Genomic DNA, 18237 nt, shown 5'->3' with positions numbered 1-18237 from the left:
TGCAGAGCTGTGTTAATATCCTAATTTTAGTAATTCTATTTATTTCTTTTAAGTGTCATCCTAATAGGTGATAAAAAATTATTAACGTGCCCTTATTGTACTTGGCAAAGATCATAAAGAGAGTAATTACTATAGATAACACTACTGGCCAGCCAACTCCGATACATCATCCATTGCTTCTCTGTGTGTTTCAACTCCAGGCGGGGGTGGACCCTGGCATTCAAGGCCCCAATTTGTTCACACTTCCCTGTAACCAACTTAGGGTAGTCCCCTCCCACACTGACTCTTGTGTTTTGCTTTGGCCAATAGGACAGCAGTAAACATGATACAAGCAAAGACTTGAGGTTTGTTTGGGGCTTGTTTTCTTGCTTCCCTGGGAACTCTGTAACCATCCTGTCAAAAAGCTAGAGCTAACCTTCTAGAGGAGTCAGGACCACATACCAAGACACCCCAGTTACCTGGCCACCCCAGTTACCTGGCCGCCCCAGACAAGGCTGTCAATCAACAAGCTAGCCCAGCAGACCTCCCCCCTGACCAAAGATGCATGAGACAGCCCAGCTGAGATCAGCCAAGCCAAGTTCAGACTAGAAGAACCACCCAGCTGAGCTCAGCCAAGACTGCTGATCCCCTAAAAATTACGAGCTAAATAAATGGTTGCTGTTTTAGGCTGCTAAACTTTAGAGTGGTTTGTTATGGGGCAACAGATAATTAATCAACATGCCCTCCACATTCTTCCCCACACAAGATGAAATCCAACCCTCTGTTTCTCTGTAATTCCTTTTTAGGTACTAAGATCTCCTGGAGAAAAGCTCGGAGATTTGATGCTTGACTCCAATACAAAATTTGTAAATTTGATACAAACAATCCTTTCTTCCTCCTGAAATAACTTCATTCGCTTGGCTTCCTGGATTCCATTCTTGCTTTGTTCTCGTGCCTTTCTTATGGATGCTTTTCAGAATCTTTTGCCGATTCATCTTTATTATCTGGGTCTCTAATCACTGCCATGTCCCAGGCATCAGTTTTTAGATTTATTCTCCATCTGTACTCTCCAAGGTGCCCATCTAGTCTCAGAGATTTTTGTAACTAAACACTGATAGCTCCTACATTTATATTTCGACTCTCAACCTTTCCTCTGAACTCCAGACTCATATGGTTAACTGAGCTCTCAATGTCTCCACTTGCATGTCTCATGGGCATCTCACACTGAACATGTCCACATCCAAACTCTACAAACTTCTCCTCCAGTCTTTCCCAGCACAAAAATGGCAAATCATCCCTCTCTATTTCCATACTACACAGCAATTTATCAGCACATCTTGTCAGCTCTTCCTTGTAAACACCTCTAGAGCCTAATCACTTCCCACATCTCCAAGCCCTGGTCCACACCACCATCTCTCACCTGGACTCCTACAAAAGCCTCCTAATGGGTCTCTCTGCTCCTCTACAGTCTATTTCCACACAGCAGCCAGAGGGAGCCTTTAAAATGCAAGTCACATCCTGTCATTATTCTCAAAACCCTCTTCTAAGGACTCCTAATCTTCATTCACAATAAAATCCCAAGTTCTGACTTTGATTTCTAAAGCCTGACAAGATCAACCTCAGTTAGTTTCTCTGACTCAGCTGCTACAAACTTCCTCCCTAGTTCACATCAGCCTCCTTGGCCTTCATGCTCTTCCTTAAGCAAGTCAAGACGTTTCCTCCTCTGGGCTTAGCACATACTGTTCCATCTGCTTGGGATGTTCTTCCACTAGATAACCTTACACATCATTTCAATAAAGTCTTCCTCACATGTCATTTTATCAGTGAGGCCTTCCCCAACTTCTTACTAAAGTAGCATCATATTCCCCTTTCCACATCTCCAATCCCTGACCGTGCTTTGGTTTTCTTCTTCATACTCATCACCTCCCAACCTACTATATTTTTATCTCTCTGTTTATTGTCTATCTCTCCCCCATCAAACTGTAAGAACTGTAGGAGTATGAACTTTGTCTTGTTCGTTGCAGTATCCTTTGTGCCTGGTTAACAGCAAACAATTGATAAATATCTGTTACCTGAAAGGAGAGAAGAAGGACAACAAGATGTAGTTTTTCAGCCACCATTGTGGTACCAGGCAAGAAAGAAAGAGGTTGGCAATGAGAGTTGGTTAGCCAGGCAACAGAGTTAGCCATAGAGTTCATTACCTCTTTGTGAGGCTATTGCAAAGTCCCAACAAGTGTCCTGGCCTCTAGCCTTAACCTCTCCCATCTATCATTCACAGTGCACTGGAGTAGTCTTTCTAAGATACAGTTGGGCATCACTGTCTTCCTGAAGAACTCTCAGTGGCTTAATACTGCTTAGAGTATAAAGGTCAAACTCCTCAGTCTGGCAGTTAAGACTCTCCACAGTTTTCATCTATCTTCTGGTTTCATCTTTCACTGCATTTCAAGCACTGTGAACTCTAAACCCCAAGGATATTCATCATAAGTAATCATTGCTGTCTCCTGGCTCTTCCAGCCTGGATGCTTTTATCTCTTCCCCTCCATGGACATCCCACTTGTCCTTCAAGGCTTGGTTAAAACATAACCTCTTCCATGACACTTTCCCACATCAGAATTAAATTCTTCCTTCTCTCTTTTCCCCAGGACATGGTTTAGACTCCCCAGTAGGCACCTGCACATCAGGCTTGGTATTCCAATGATTTATCTCTTGTCTTTCCATCATGAGATGCTTGGGGTCAGGAATCAATCTTAAACCTTTCTGTAGTCATCCCAATGCCTGTCAAAGTGCCCTGCTCATAGTAAAAGCCCAATAACTGATTTTTGAACTAAAACCACAAGCTCTATAGAGAAATTGCCAGATAAAATACAACTATCCTGAACCAAAGGCACTGCTTTTAAGATAAATTTAAAAATATAAGTGTAACATCAGTGCCAAATTTGTTACAATAAATCTAAGAAGAAAACCTCAACCGTTGTGGTTGATTAGACATCTAAAACGTTACAATGGATGGCTCATGAGATGCAGGAATTATGATTCCTATCCTCTTCCTTAGTCTCCTTCTCAAATATTCACAGCAAGCATGAAGGGGAATTTTTAAAGAAAACAGAGGAATTGAGGGCTTCAGCTCTTCTCCCCATCAATTATTTCTCTCGCTGACACAGAGAGGCAGAATCTGGCCCCGTGCCTACCTCTTTCTGGTTTCAATGGATTTGGCTGTCTTGATGGTGCTTCCATCCTGAGGGGCATCCCTTTCCTGAGAGGCAGGAGCATCTCTAACGGGTAGTGGGAGGACCACCGTCTCCTGAGTCACCGGGATGACCTCCTCGTCCGCCCCTTGCTGGCCCAGGTGCTGCTTGGCATAATCAAAGCCCTGCACAGGCTGCAAAGAGGAAACAGATTGCAGTCATGTTTCTGGCAAAGTGTGATGCTCACAGCAGCTTTAAGAGAAGACAGGCAGGAAAGTGTACATGATGGGACCATACTTAGCTTTCCGATGGATAAGAGTTAACTCAAATCTCCATCCTGATTTCTGTCTTTACGAAATCAAAGTCCACATTAATTCCACCTAGCTACAGAACTTCCATAGATAAGACTCAGAAAAATGAATAGTATAAAAAAGATGCAAATATGTTTACGAGAACAAGTTCTTTCAAGGATTTTAGACCACTTATTCTAAGTCACTAGATACTGCTAATTAGAAGCTCTTAATTGCTACATTAAACAGGTCCTGCCTCTTCTACATAAGAATAGTTCTGTCATCTCTTAAGTCCTGTGAAATAACAGGTTTTGTGACTTTGCCAAGTCATTGAAATCTGAACCTCAATGTTTTCATCTGAGAAATGAAGATTATCATATCTGTTCTACCTTCACCACCCTACAGTGTTACAGAGAATCACAGATCTGAAAACAAAAGAGGAGAAACATGCTACCACATGTGAGGCAGTATAATTATTAACAATAAAATGGAACTTATGGAATCACTCTAATCCAGACCGTTCCCTTTAGCAGGCTAGCTCACCTCTCATTTGTCATGACTGAGAAATTAGCAACGTTTTTATTGCAGTGTCTGAAGTCCCAAGTGAAAAGGGCAGCTGTGAGCAAAACCCAACAGACATGTATTAGTGGGGTAATAAAAAACCAAGAAGCGTGTTTAAACAATTCCTGTGAGTGTCTCTATTCTGCTCTATGCCCCAAAGCAGCACAGTACGGATTTGAGGCAGGACGATGGGGTGGCTAGGAGCAGCCACTCTGAAAACAGATAGCCTGGGTTCAAATCCTGTCTCTGACACATATTAGCTGTGTGGCCTTGGGTAAGTGACTGAGATTCTCTGCACATGTTTCCTCACCTGTAACAAGGGGAGAATATAGTGTGAGCAGGATCAAACATGTATGTCTGTGACAGTATTTAACCACCCTCAGAGGGACGCTGTGTAGATAAGTAAATTCAAGCCCAGCATTGAGCTAAGTACCTGACACATAGTAAGTACTCAATCAATATTTGTTCAAATTGTTTTCCTGCCTACTAAATCATTGGCCAGGTGAAATGGACATCAGCGATTCTCTTTCAGAAAATTTGGGGTGAAACTTAACCTCTATCGTTTGGGTTCTATCAGAACTTGACATGATCAGACATTCCTCTTTTAGCACCTTACTTAGTCAAGAACTGTAACAGGAAGGCCAGATTAAATGGTCTAAGACCGTGGCCCAACCCATCACACCGTGTCTCAGAATAGGAGGGAGTTTTATTGCTAAATCCAGAAAAGCTTCCTTTTTCAAGCTGTCTGTAGTATAGCCAAGGGCTTCTCCAGTGGCTTGGCAGTAAAGAATTTGCCTGCAATGCAGGAGACACAGGAGATGTGGGTTCAATCCCTGGATAGGGAAGATCCCTTGGAGGGAGACATGGCAACCCATGACTTGCTGATGTTCCTAGAATACTGAACCTGCTTCTCCTATAAACAATTAATCACCAGTTGAACCCAACTGAAATGTTTTTGGAAACTGACCTCTTCTCCCCAGGTCCAGTGCTGTACTGACTCTGCCATGGTCTTGTAATTTCGATTCTGCTCCTTTCCGAATGCATCCTTGACAACCCTCCAAAGTTATCTCCCTTAGAAATTAATCAGGTCATCACTCTCTCATTAAAAACTCTCTGGCACCCAAACTTTTTGGCAAGGCATTCAAGACCCTTGAACTCTATGTGAACCCATGTGTCCAGTCTCATCTCCTATTGGTCCCTTTTCTGTTCTACCCTTATCCTCCCATTATCCTGTTCAGTTTTGTTCCAACTCTAGTTATTGGGCATTGGCTTGTGTCAGGGACTGTGCTTGGTGCTGGAAATACAAAGGTGAATAATAACTGGCTCCTCTACCCTCAAGAAGCTCACAGTTTCAGTTTCACTTGATATCGTTGGTATAACACTGAATATATAACATGAGTTATGTCATTTCATCCTCACTGTAGCTCAAGGAGGTAGGTATTGTTATGGTTCTCCATTTTAAAGATGAAGAAACTGAGGTTCAGAGAGGTTCATCAGTTTCCCCAGACTCACTCAGCTGGTCTATGGTGGAGTCAGGATATGAATCCAGGACCATAGGGGCCAGAGCCAGAACACCCAAACACTGCTTGATGATTCATCCCACCGCCTCTTCTCTCTTTCTGCAGCCTGCCACCTAGGTTGGGCATCTCCCACCACACTTCATCTGGCTCCTGTTTTCAGTCTCCTGGCCTGTGTGTGAGCCATCGGCAGTCTGCAGCAGCGGCTAAGAATTTAGTGAAAAGGACAAGCTGGTGCTGGCTTGTCCCCCTCATTTCCACCTTCTTTGGTTCCTTCACACTGCACTGGATACTTCAGGGGACTGAGCTGATGATGGGTGACCAGAAGGACATTAAGGAATGACAAGCTTAAGATGTGGCCTTTGTTATTAGGTTAACAAGAATCCCTGTACATGTTCAGTACGTACAGCCTGCAAGACACTGACACCTCATTTCATTCTCACAACAACCCTATGGGAAAATTGGGCAAACAGCACAGTCTTCACTTTATGGTAAGAAAACAAAAGCTCAGAGAAGGTCAGTGACTTGCCTAAGACCACACAGCTAAGTGGTGAAAGACTCAGGACTTGTACCCTGCTCTTTTGACTGACAGGATAGTGGGCTTTCAACCTCCAACTTGAGAATCACCTGAGATTAACTAACTGCCCACTGGACACACACTGGAAACCCCTAACACCGCTAATACAACATCATGAAACATTTATAGTTGCTTTAATGAGTTTTGTAAAATTATCAAATCAAAATAATCCCAATTTCAAAGGTAGATATGTTACCTGGATATTTTTAAGAAACATGTGCAATAATAAAAATCAACTTACCTATAATGTTTATTCTATACAAGGCACATTCAAAGTAATTCACATAACTCAATCCTCACAACAAAGTGTAAGTGAACACTGTTATCACCCCCAATGCACAGATGGGGAAAACTGAGGCACATATAAATAGTATGTGAGAAAAGAACAGGGCATCTTTAGGGGGTGACTGAGCCATCCCGAGCAGGGCATGCCAACCCTCCAAGCTCCGTTTTGTGTCTCCATATGGCCTTAACAACTTTGTCTTCAGGTTGCCTGATCCAAGGGGCCATGTTCTCTTGTATGAAGGGACAATCTGGGGAAAGTCTGTGAATCCAATGACAAAGAGGAAGCAAAAATGAACTAGGAAGAAAGGAGATGACAAAGGCATGACACCCAGCTCTCGTCCTGTGTCGATCATTTTTTTAACCTTCTGCCTGCGTCCGGCTGACTGCGGTGGTAACAGGGTTACGTCTATGGTATTGATACCTTGTCTCTGAAGAAGGGAGCAGGCAGGTATGGCCTGATCTCGGCTCTGAGACAGCCACACTCACCTCCTCTGAGCCTGCTGGGTCTACTAGTGAGGCTCAGCAAAGGTCCCCAGCCGTGTCCTCTGGCTCCGCAGCCAACATTCTTACAGATGCAGCGGTGTCCCTGGAGACTAGGAGACCATCCTCCCCGTCTCTGGGTTGGTGGCAATAGCTAACTTTCTCTTCCCGCCTCGTCCCTGGGCACTAAATGAATTCTGCTCACACCCCCAGGCTGTGAGAAGTGACGCAGGCAGCTCGCTCCTCTGGCAAACGCCGCAGTGTCCACAGGTTGCTCCAGCAGAAGGAGTGCAGTGGGAAGGAGGCAGTTCCACCCCACTGGTTTCCCGTGATAACAGGGCTTTGGAAATCAAAGTGCGTAGCCCAGCCTCACTGAGGAGAAAACAACCGCTGCCACCCCCACGAGTGAACTCAGTCATCTCAGGCAACATAAATTTGCTTGATTTTCCACAGCAGCTGGGTATCTCTTGAAGCACAATGTGCTGGGCAAGGACATAAAAGGGGCTATGAAAACCCACAAACGTGAATCTGTTCCAGCCTCAGACAGCTTTCCAGCCAGGGGATATGCTGAAATCACGTGCTGCCCAGCTCATCTCAGCAAATTAATAAAATTCTGCCTTCATCAATCACATGAAGATGGCATTTACAACCTCGGTATGGCATGCTTTGCATTCCTGGACTTGGCTGCAATTAGATTCTGGTAATTACTGTTATGTCTGAAAGGCTCAGATTGTAACTGAGCTAAGATGGAAATGAAATACCCCCTCTTGGAATAGCTTCATTTTTCACTGCTTGGGTAATTACCAACATCGTGCCGCGTCCTTGCAGCGGGTACCTTTGTGTCAACAGACATGGAATGACATTCTCTGGGGTTGGACCCTTCGCTAGACAGAGTGTCTCAGCAAGCTGCAGCTTCTCAACAGGTGACTTGGCTTAATAAACAACCAAATTCATTTGATTTCTTTTGTTGAAGCGAGGTATGGTCATCCAGGAAGAACTAGGCATGCGTGACTCCCAGCAAGGACAACCACCAAGTCATGTGGCCCAGTGGATGTGAAATTCCATTCTCTCTTTCATTCTTGCCCAGAGAATTAGGCAGAACAAGCACAGAGGTTAGGGGCTGGAGGAGGGTTCTACCCACCAAGTGTCAGGGTTCAGGATGGTGTATAATGTAGACAAAGCCCAAAGACTCAGGTATGGACCTGAGTGCCCCCCTCTGCTGTGGATAAGTCCCATTGTCTCTCATTCTTTTGAGTTTCTCTGCAGTAAAATGAAACTAATAAGAGCTGCCCTGACTATGACCTACCTCATAGGACTACTGTGATGAGCAAACAAGGTGACAGGCCTAGAAGAGCCCAGGATATTGTAAGACATTATTTAAACATGATATGATAATCTGGGTAGTAGAGGTTACTACATTCCTTTTGGGGACTATGGTGAAGGGAGCTACATGACCAGAAAACGTGTTATTGCTGAGTTGCTCAGTCGTGTCCGACTCTTTGTGACCCCATACTATATAGCCTGCTAGGCTCCTCTGTCCATAGGATTTCCTAAGCAAGAATACTAGAGTAGGTTGCCATTTCCTGACCCAGGGATCAAACCTGGGTCTCCTGAGCCGCCAGGGAAGTCCGACTGGAAAATTCGCCTTTGGAATTTTCCCAGCTTGCCCCTCTCCCAGTCACTGGAGGGGGATGGTGCAGCCCAGTGGAGGCTGTGGATGGTGGATGAAGCCCCCCGCTAGCCTTCAGTGGAGCCACTGAACTGGGGTTTGACAGCTGCCCTGCCAAGGCTCTGCAGCTTGGTCATCATGCAGCCTTTTTGTTTTTTTTTTTTTAATTATTTATTTGACTGTCTTAGTTGCAGCCAAGTCTTAGTTGCAGCATGTGGGATCTAGTTACCTGACCAGGAATATAACCTGGAACCCCTGCATTGGGGGCGTGAACTCTTAGCCATTGGACCACCAGGGAAGTCCCCGTCATGTAGCCTTTGAAGATCAGCCACTCTGGCCAGTGGAAGAAGGAAGGTTTTGAGGGTCTGATGTGCCCCCAAAGAGCCTTGACACCTGGTTAACCTTGGCTCCTAACCTCAAAGAGTTAGGGGCCAAGACACCTGGTTCTACCATCAGTTCTGCTACTTACTCACTGTGCCATCATGAAAAAGTCACTTCTCTGTAAAAGGGAAGGTGTCAGATCAGATGAGCTCTGAGACCCCTTTCAAGTCTATCTAACTCCTCATTTTCTGTACCTCTGTTTCCTCCTCTGAAAAATAATGTTCTTCCTCAAAGGGCTGCTACAAAGAGTAAGTGAGCTGGTACCTGCAAAGCACTGAAAAGCACTTAGATCAAAGAGTTATTGTGTTCCAATTATAAAAATGAAGGTTTGCACAACAATGCAAATATCCTTAATAATACTGAGCTGAACACTTAAAAAGGGCTAAATGGTACACTTTATGTTATGTATATTTTACAATTTTTTAAACATTCAAATAAGTAACAAAAGGGTCTCCTTCAACATGAGGACTGAGGAGGAGGTTTCCGAAGGTACTTGCAGTGACCTCAATGGCCAAAAGGCAGGCAAAGCCCCCTCGGGCCAGGGTTCTTACCCCTCTCCTCTCAGCTTCCAACACATACCTTTGCTCGCTGAGGCAGGTTCATCACGGTGTCTGGCTTGAAGTCGTTCTTGTTCTTGCGGCAGAGCACGGCAGTGATGATAATGACGATGACGGTGACCACGGCGATGGGCGCCAGCACTGCAGCGATGATCCACAGGTTGTTGGGTGGGTTCTTCACCACGGCTGCGGAGTTGAGGGGGGAAGCATGTGACCAGGAGCTCAGGGAAGCAAAAACACCCCTGAGATAAGCGCCTCCAGTCCCCAGTCATGAGGTGGTTGAGAGGCTTTGGGCTCAGAAAGGCTCTTGCTTTGACAAGTTACTCCAGGTCTCTGAGTCTCAGTGTCCCCATCTGTAAAATGGGCTATCCTGTGGTGAGGCATCAGAGACAAGGTACATGTGGTGCTTGGTGTAGCCCCTAGGAGGTGCTCAATGAATGAAAGTCTTTACTAGGACCAGGAGGAGGAAGAGGAAGATGGATTGGGATCAATTTTCCCCACTGGTGATGTCCGTGAATCAGAAGAAGAGAGAAGAACTCTGAGGATTAGTGTGTTGCTTCAATCAGGAGGCAAAGGTCACAGAGAGATGACTCGAAATATTGTAGTGAAGTCGCCCCTCTGAATGACCAATGAATAAAACACACCTGAGTGGACGGATCTGCTCCCATCCTGCCATGGTCAGCTGGGGATGCTTGGAAATGCCGTGCTCTAATCAATACCATGTCCGATTAGACACGGGTAATCTGGCCAGACAGTAGGGAAGGTGGTGGGCAAGATGGCTGTGACTGGTTGTTTTAGCTTGTGATACTGTCTGCTAACAACACACATGCTCTCGTCTCTCCCACTCCCTGGATGATCTCATAGACTCATGGCATCAAACACCATCTGGGCTGATGATGCTCATTTACATAGCTCTAACTAGGACCTCTACCCCAAACTCCAGATTCCTATATCCAACTGCCAACTCAAATCTCCAACTGGATACATAAGAGATGTCTCAAATTTAATACATCTGGAACACAACTCTCAATCTCCCACCCCCTAAAACCTGTTCTTGTGATATTCTCTTCTCCAATAAGTGGTAACTCTTTCCTTCCAGCTGTGAAGGCCAATAACTGTCATCAGTGTCAACCTGTTTCTTTTATTCTCTCCCAACATCCTATTTGTCAACAAACCCTGTCATCCCCATCTTCAAAATATATCAGTTCTTTCTATTGCTATGGTCCAACCTAGCAACACGTCTCACCTGAACTACTGCAATGGTCTCCTCCCTTGTTCTCTATAGTCTACTTGTAACACAGAAGCTGGAGGGATCCTTTGAAAATTCAGATCACAACATTCTTCTGCTCAAACCCTGCAGAGGCTCCAACCTCACTCAGAGTAAGAGCCACAGTATAATTTCTACAAAGCTTTAAGTGATCTGCTCCAGCAAACCATCCTAGTTACTTCTCTGCTCTTAAAGCTCTTCCTTCAACTCACTCTGTTCCAGTCTACCTTCCTCCGACTGTTCCTTAAGCATGCTGGACATGCTTCTGCCTCAGGGCCTTTACATCAGTTTATTCTTCTACCTAGAACACTCTTCACCTAGATATCCACACGACTCTCTCCCTCATTCCTTCAGGGCTCTGAACAAGTGTCACTATATCTGTGAGGCTTTCCCTGTATTCTTTGTAAAATAACAATCCCTGCCCCAGGCACTCTCCATCCCCTTTTTCCTACTTAGTGTTCCTTTACATCAGTGCTTCTCAAACTGTAAAGTGAAAGTGTGAAAGTGAAAGTCATTCAGCTGTGTCTGACTCTTTGCGACCCCACGGAGTATACAGTCCATAGTATTCTCCAGGCCGGAATACTGGAGTGGGTAGCCGTTTCCTTCTCCAGAGGATCTTCCCAACCCAGGTATCGAACCCAGGTCTCCCACATTGCAGGTGGATTCTTTACCAGCTGAACCACTAGGGAAGCCCAAGAACACTGGAGTGGGTAGCCTATCCCTTCTCCAGCAGATCTTCCTAACCCAGGAATCGAACCAGGATCTCCTGCATTGCAGGTGGATTCTTTACCAGCTGACCTACCAGGGAATCCCCTCAAACTAAAGTGCATGCCAATCACCTGGGAATCTTGCTCAACGTGGATTCTAATTTTGTGGATTGGGATGGGTCCACCTATAATAGGTTCTTCAGGACACCAGTCCACCATCTTCTCTGTCTACTGGCTGTCTGAATAAAGTCACTATTCCTTGCCTCAACAACTTGTGTCTCAATTTGTTGGCCTGACATGTGGTGAGTAATATGAGCTTGGACTTGGTAACATGCCTAATAAGCTCCCAGTAGATACCCATGCAGCAGGGCCCCAGGCCATACTTGGAATGGTGAGACTCTAAAGTATATATCACCATCTGCTGTGATACATACATTATTTGCTCACCATCTGTCACCCCTGCCCCTCGTTTAGCATGTATACCCTAACAGAGCAGGGAGGTTTACTTTTTGTCTCTTGTTTGCTGCATCCCCAGGGCTAGAACAGAGCCTTGCACATAGTAGTGAAAAGTGAAAGTGAAAGTCGCTCAGTCGTGTCCAACTCTGCGACCCCATGGACTATAGAGTCCATAGAATTCTCCAGGTCAGAATACTAGAATGGGTAGCCTTTCTCTGCTCCAGGGGAATCTTCCCAATCCAGGGTTCAAACCGGGGTCTCCTGCATTGCAGGCATTTTCTTGACCAGCTGAGCCACAAGGGAAGCCCAAGAATACTGGATGGGTAGTCTATCCCTTCTTTAGCAGATCTTCCCAACTCAGGAATCGAACTGGGGTCTCCTACATTGCAGGCAGATTCTTTACCAACTGAGCTATCAGGGAAGCCCCTGCACATAGTAGGTGCTCAATTAAAAGCTGAATGAATGTATAACTAAACTATCATTAATCCTGTTCCAATTTGGCTCCCCCTACAGGTTTCTACGAAGGATAGAGTAAAAGCCATTTAAGGGAGAAGTTCCCTTCTCCCTGGTAGTTCCCATCCATGAAACTGTGCTGTGTGTGCTAAGTTGCTTCAGTCGTGTCCAAGTCCCGGTGACCTCATGGACTGTATTCTACCAGGCTCCTCTGTCCATGGAATTCTCCAGGGGAGAATACTGGAGTGGGTTGTCATTTCCTTCTCCAAGTTCCAATCTACATTTTAAATTAAATACTTTCAAACTGGTTTATATATCACTCTCTTATAAGTCTGGTTAGCCTAAGTTGGTACTCCTGATCCTGTTTAACTCTGGGGGCTGCTAAACTCACAAAACTGAGGACTCAAGTCTGGAGTACAAAGACCCCACCAGTAAGCATCACATGGTGAGGACCTGCCTGAGGAGCCAGCTGGTCTTTCTCTGACATCAACCACCCCTGACTTCCACTGGCACCTCATTAGCCAAGATTTACCTCTCCTCAGGCAGCTCTTGGCTCGGGAGTGCTATTAGTACAAAATAACTTCTTTTCCACAGTTTTTGTCAATCGGTGATTAATCACATTATTAACTTCTGAAAACAGCTCATTAGATAATGTGCTTCTGTTGACATTAAACATGTAATTGCTGCTGCTTTTAGTAATTCAGTATTTCTATGTGAGTTTTAGGCCATTAACATTTTTTAAAGCTTAATGCTTCTGTGAAAAATATCAATTTTGGCTATTCTATCCTGATGGGGAAAAATGTATAGTGTATCAGAACATGATACCCTAAATATATTTATATGTATTTTTTTCATTAGCAAGAATGAAATATTAACATGAGTTCAGCTTTTACTCAGCTTTATTGTTTTGATGGATGTGTGCAGTATGGAAAATCCTTTCACCTCTATTTAAATGAGGAAGGAATAAAGGTATGCTATGTACATTAATAAATTCATTTAACGGTCAAAGCGATAGTAAAGTTAGGTCAACTGAAGTCATCCAAACCTAATATATTCATTGGCATAATGATCTAAAACTACAAAGTCAGGTACAGAGGTGAAAAGGAACAAATGGCTATTTAATTTGCAACAATGTCAGAGGAAGGATAGGAAAATGAGACAACACATTCTGAGCTTCTACTGTGCGTTAGGCACTGCAATACACTCTTTGTCAGGCTTTTACTCTCATACCCATTTTGCAGATGAAGAAACTGAGCCCCAGGGAGGTTAGACTATATATTTTTTTTAACCATAAAAAGTCATTTCTCTGAAATATACAGTATAAGTCAGCTCTGAGTTAATGCATATGAATGGGAGTGTGTGCATGTATGAGTGCACACACACAAAGTATTGGTCAGAGCGAATGAACTCAATAGGTCTCTATAATCTGAACTCAGAAAGAATTACTCTCATGTAGAGCAAATGGTGATAGGAGAAGGATTCCATTCAAAAAAGTTCTCAGCTCGTCTTCATGACTCCCAAAACATGAGAAATCATGACTGGTGTGAGTAGACACAGGAAGGGTCTAACTCAGATCCCTGAAGCTGGGGAGAGCTCAGGCCCATCATGCCCCTGCCCACACGCTCTTGCGGCTCTCATCCCACTCAGGTGTGGCCCATGAGGCTCTACCGCTGGTGGCTCCTCTGCTGCATCTGTGACTCATCATTGCTGCTCTCTTCCATCAGGGACCTCCTCACTGGCTCTCAAACCCCACCCCTTCTCTGTCTGGAACTTTCTTCCCAGGTATCCTCAAGAAGCAACTCAAAGGTTGCTTCCTCAATATCGTCTTCACACCCCCAAACAATTTAAGATTGCAACCATTATCTCCTCGGCATCCTTCAGCCTCTTCCCTGCTTAATTTTTCTCCATGGTACTTACCAGCATATAACATATTATTCAGTTATTTTGTCTGCTTAATCTGCCCACTTAGGAATATAAGATCCATGTGGGCAGAGTGTTTGCCTGCTTGGCTCACAGCTGTATCTCCAGGGCCTAGAACAGTGCCAGACATATACTAGGTGCTCAAGAAATATTTGTTGAAAGAATGAGAGTTCCCTTTACTGAAGGGCCAGTCTATATAGCTTTCTTTAAGTGATATTTTTTGAGATCGATGTCTGACGGCCACATAAGGGAAACAGTTCCTGCCCTGGTCTGCTTGTGTATGGGGAGAACTGTCCCTACGCCATCGGCTGGATAAGCTCTCTGAGGGACCCCTCACTCCAGATCCTGCAAAGAGAGCAGATGAAAACCTCCATCGGGAACGCAGCCACTTCTTTAGAAGTTACTGCTGCCCCATTTCCCGGAGATGACATGAGGAGAGCGGGCATCACACATTCCACTGTAGGGCACTGCCCATTGGCCCTGTGCTGTGTGTATGCTAAGTCACTTCAGTCGTGTCCAACTCTTTGCAGCCCCATGGACTATAGCCCACCAGGCTCTTTGTCCATGGGATTCTCCAGGCAAGAATACTGGGGTGGGTTCCATGCCCCTCTCCAGGGCATCTTCCTGACCCAGGGATCCAATCTGCATCTCTTCCATCTCCTGCATTGGCAGGTGGGTTCTTTATCACTACTGCCACCTGAGAAGCCCTGCACATCGGCCCTAGACCTAGCAATTTAGAAAACACTGGAACGTACAGTACAGGATAAGGAGGTGTCTGTTCAACACCGTGATTCTCCATTCAAAGTGCTGACCTTAGATTTACATCGCAGGCTGATTTAAGAACTATTAGGAGAAAATGCGGAGAAGGCAATGGCACCCCACTCCAGTACTCTTTACAGCCATCCATCCTGGGTGTCGGAGAAGGTGATGGCCCTAAGTGAATAAATCACACTCTCCCTCCTAAAAGAGCTTCTCCTCACCAACTCCCTCTCTAATTTTATTAACAGCACCCTGTACTCTGAATTATATAGGCTCTTAACCTTCAAATCACCTTTGCTTCTTCATAGACTCTCCTTGAGTCCTTCCACCTTATGGATAAATAAGACATTCAGCTACTACTTATTATGTGTTTAATAGGTGCCCCAGGGATATACTAAACCCTCTATATGCAATAATTATTTCATTTAAACCCCTAGTAGTTCTCCCAGGTCAGTGTTTTTATTTCTCCGTTTTACAGATGAGGAAAATGTAGGTCAAAGAGGGTCACTCATTTGTCTCCTGTCTTATTGCAAAGGCTCTGCTCTCAACTGTTCTGCTATGGTGTCTTCCAACCACATGCCTCACTCATGGCCTGGCAAAGGCATTTAGCAAAGGTGGCTCCTAGGCTTTCACAAGAATAGAGCCAGGCAGTAACTGAGGCTGGATATTCAGAAAGGAATGAGATATGGTACCTGCTTTTAAAGAGCTCATGAGGAAGAAAGCAAGAAAACAATTCATTTGGCCACTGGGATAAGGGCAATGAAGGCCCTTGGAACTTGGGGGAAGGGGTCACGCTTCAGCAGTCAGGGACAGGGAATGTGAAGAATGAATCCTCCCGTGTGGCTGAAGCCCTGGGTCTGAAGGAAAGAAGAGTAGGCTGTATGATTGGGAAAGAAGCCTGGAGACGAGGCTGTGAAGGGATCTGAATGGTTGCTGCACACCTGTTGTGAAGGGCTTGGAAGGCCCACTTTAAGAAGCTTGGATTTTACTCTTGTGAACAGTGAAGAGCCACCAAATATTTTTTAAATGTTGTAAATGTACGATCAGAACCTGTGTTTATTATAATGACTCTAATTACAATGTAGACAGTACATTAGTGGCACAGAAGCTGAAGCTGAGTCATTTGGGAAGCACATGCAAAGTCCAAGAGGAGATAATGATGAAATGGAGAAGAAAAAACAGTTTGAGAATTACTCTAGAAGGGAGCAGGGAGGGCCAAGTGGATTTGAAGGAAACAAAAAAGTAAGGGTGAAGGCTAGCAGCTCTGAAGGCAGGTGGAACAGAGTTGAAATCCTGTCTCTCTGAGCCGCAGTCACGCCTCTAAGGTCCCTAGATGATCCTTCGACTCTCATTTCCAAAAGGCTCCAAGCACCTTCTAACTGCTGTGACTGCTGTCTCTGGCCCAAGCTCTTAAACCTTCCACTGTTCCCCATGCATTTCCATCAGTAAAGTCCCCTTAGCCTCAACCTCTTCTCCTGACACTTCATTCACCTCCTGGTCTAAATAAGGCCAGCTCTCCCATTGCTGCCCCTTCCCAAGTACAATGAGGCCGGGAGTAGAAGTAAGGAGGTCAAGGAACTGATCTCAAAGTAAAGGATGGGTTGGGGCAGGAGAAGTGGTGAAGAAGAGGAGACAATGAACCAGGTAAAAATCTCTAAAGGATGGACTTCCCTGGTTGTTCAGTGGTTGGGAGTCTGCCTCCCAATGCAGGGGATGCAGGTTCAATCCCTGGTCTGGGAAGATTTCACATGCCATAGGGCAACTACGCCTGCGCACCATAACCACTGAGCCTGCACTCTAGTGCCTGTGCCCTGAAATAAGAAAAGCCACTGAAATGAGAAGCCCGTGCACCACAGCTAGAGAGTAGCCCGTACACAGCAACAACGACCGAGGGTAGCCGAAAGTAAGTAAATTAATGTTAAAAAAAAACTTCAAAGGACAGTGGGGGTCAGCTTGGGGTCTAGAGGTGACTGCAATAAGGAGGGGGCAACTTTGAAGCATCTAGCATTTTTCCAGAATAGAAGAAATGGTCTGAACATAGCAATAAGGAGCTGGGAGGTGGGGAGCCTTCCTCTCTTATGGTGTTTCTCTAATCAGTTTGCTGATTCACAGTGTGTACCACCGCACCCAGGCTCAAATGTGCCCTGCCCCACAATCCTAAGCTCAGCTGCCTCCTTCACTTCATTATGACCCAAGAGAGCAGAAACAACCACAGAGATTCCTCAGGCTTCCAGTACCAAATGTACCATGTGACTGACACCCACACCCCTGCTCCGCTTGCCTTCCTGCTGCCAAAGGCTGGGCCATCCCCGCTCCTCGCTGAGTCTGACCCTCCACTTGTGCCGCCCCCTTGTCCATGTGTGGGCTTTATTCCTGCAAGGCTTGTCTCTCTTCTGCATTGTCAGTTTCTCCCTCTCTATTACAGTCTTACTACTCAAATGTACCCACTCTCTTTCATGTGGCCTCATTAATCTTCTCCCTTTGCTGTCCTTGCTTCCCCACCTTCACTGTCTCCTGGGCCCGCTCCAGCTACTCTGTCTCCACTACCTATTCCTGGGAACCCCTCCTGCCAAGCTTTCCACCAAGCTCCAGTTTAGCAAGGCCACTTCATCTCCGTCCTTCCAGTCTCTGCCTCTTAAGAACAGAAGCTGATGCAAGAGCTCAACTCCTTCTAAGACATTCACTTTCTTTGCCTGTTTCTGGACCCTACCTCCTCCTGGGTTTCCTCCATCTCCCTGGATGCTCCTTCTCAGGGTCCTTTGCTGGCTCCAGTTCTTCCCTCATGTAACTTCCCCAGGCCTTAATTTTCACCCTCTTCTCTTTAGTTCTAAATCGTGCTGAGTCTGGTTAATCTCATGAACTCCCTTAACTCTAAATGTTATCTGTGTTGATGACTCCTCCCAAGTTAGTATTTCCTGATCTCTACTTGCATGTATAAACTAACATGTTCAAAACCAAACTCTCAATTCCATCTGCCCATCCCCACCACTGCCCCACTGAACCACCTCCTCTCTGTACCTTCTGCATCTCAACAAGTGACACCAAAGTCAGTGCTCAAGCAAACACCTTGGAGTCAACCTTGAGTCTTTTGGCCCTCACCTTCTCCTACTCATACCCAATCCATTATCTTGTCGCACTGGTTCTGTCTGCAAAAATATGTAAAATATCTTCTCTGAGTCTCTACCTCTGACACA

At 45.3% G+C, this 18237-nt stretch overlaps 1 protein-coding gene across 1 annotated transcript in view; it reads right to left on the bottom strand.

The window, feature by feature from the left end:
• Positions 1-18237, bottom strand: part of KIAA1549L (KIAA1549-like ortholog) — a 124745-nt gene that overhangs the window by 75237 nt on the left and 31271 nt on the right. The window contains exons 10-11 of the mRNA XM_010831832.1: positions 9504-9667; positions 3168-3358 (exon numbers count right to left, since the gene is read on the bottom strand). Of these exons, the coding sequence (XP_010830134.1) occupies positions 3168-3358; positions 9504-9667 (355 nt within the window). The remainder of the gene's footprint in view (positions 1-3167; positions 3359-9503; positions 9668-18237) is intronic.

Source organism: Bison bison, unplaced genomic scaffold (assembly GCF_000754665.1).
Source record: "Bison bison bison isolate TAMUID 2011002044 unplaced genomic scaffold, Bison_UMD1.0 scf7180017864531, whole genome shotgun sequence".
NCBI classification, from domain to species: domain Eukaryota; kingdom Metazoa; phylum Chordata; class Mammalia; order Artiodactyla; family Bovidae; genus Bison; species Bison bison.
This window is presented reverse-complemented; position numbering and strand designations above follow the sequence as displayed.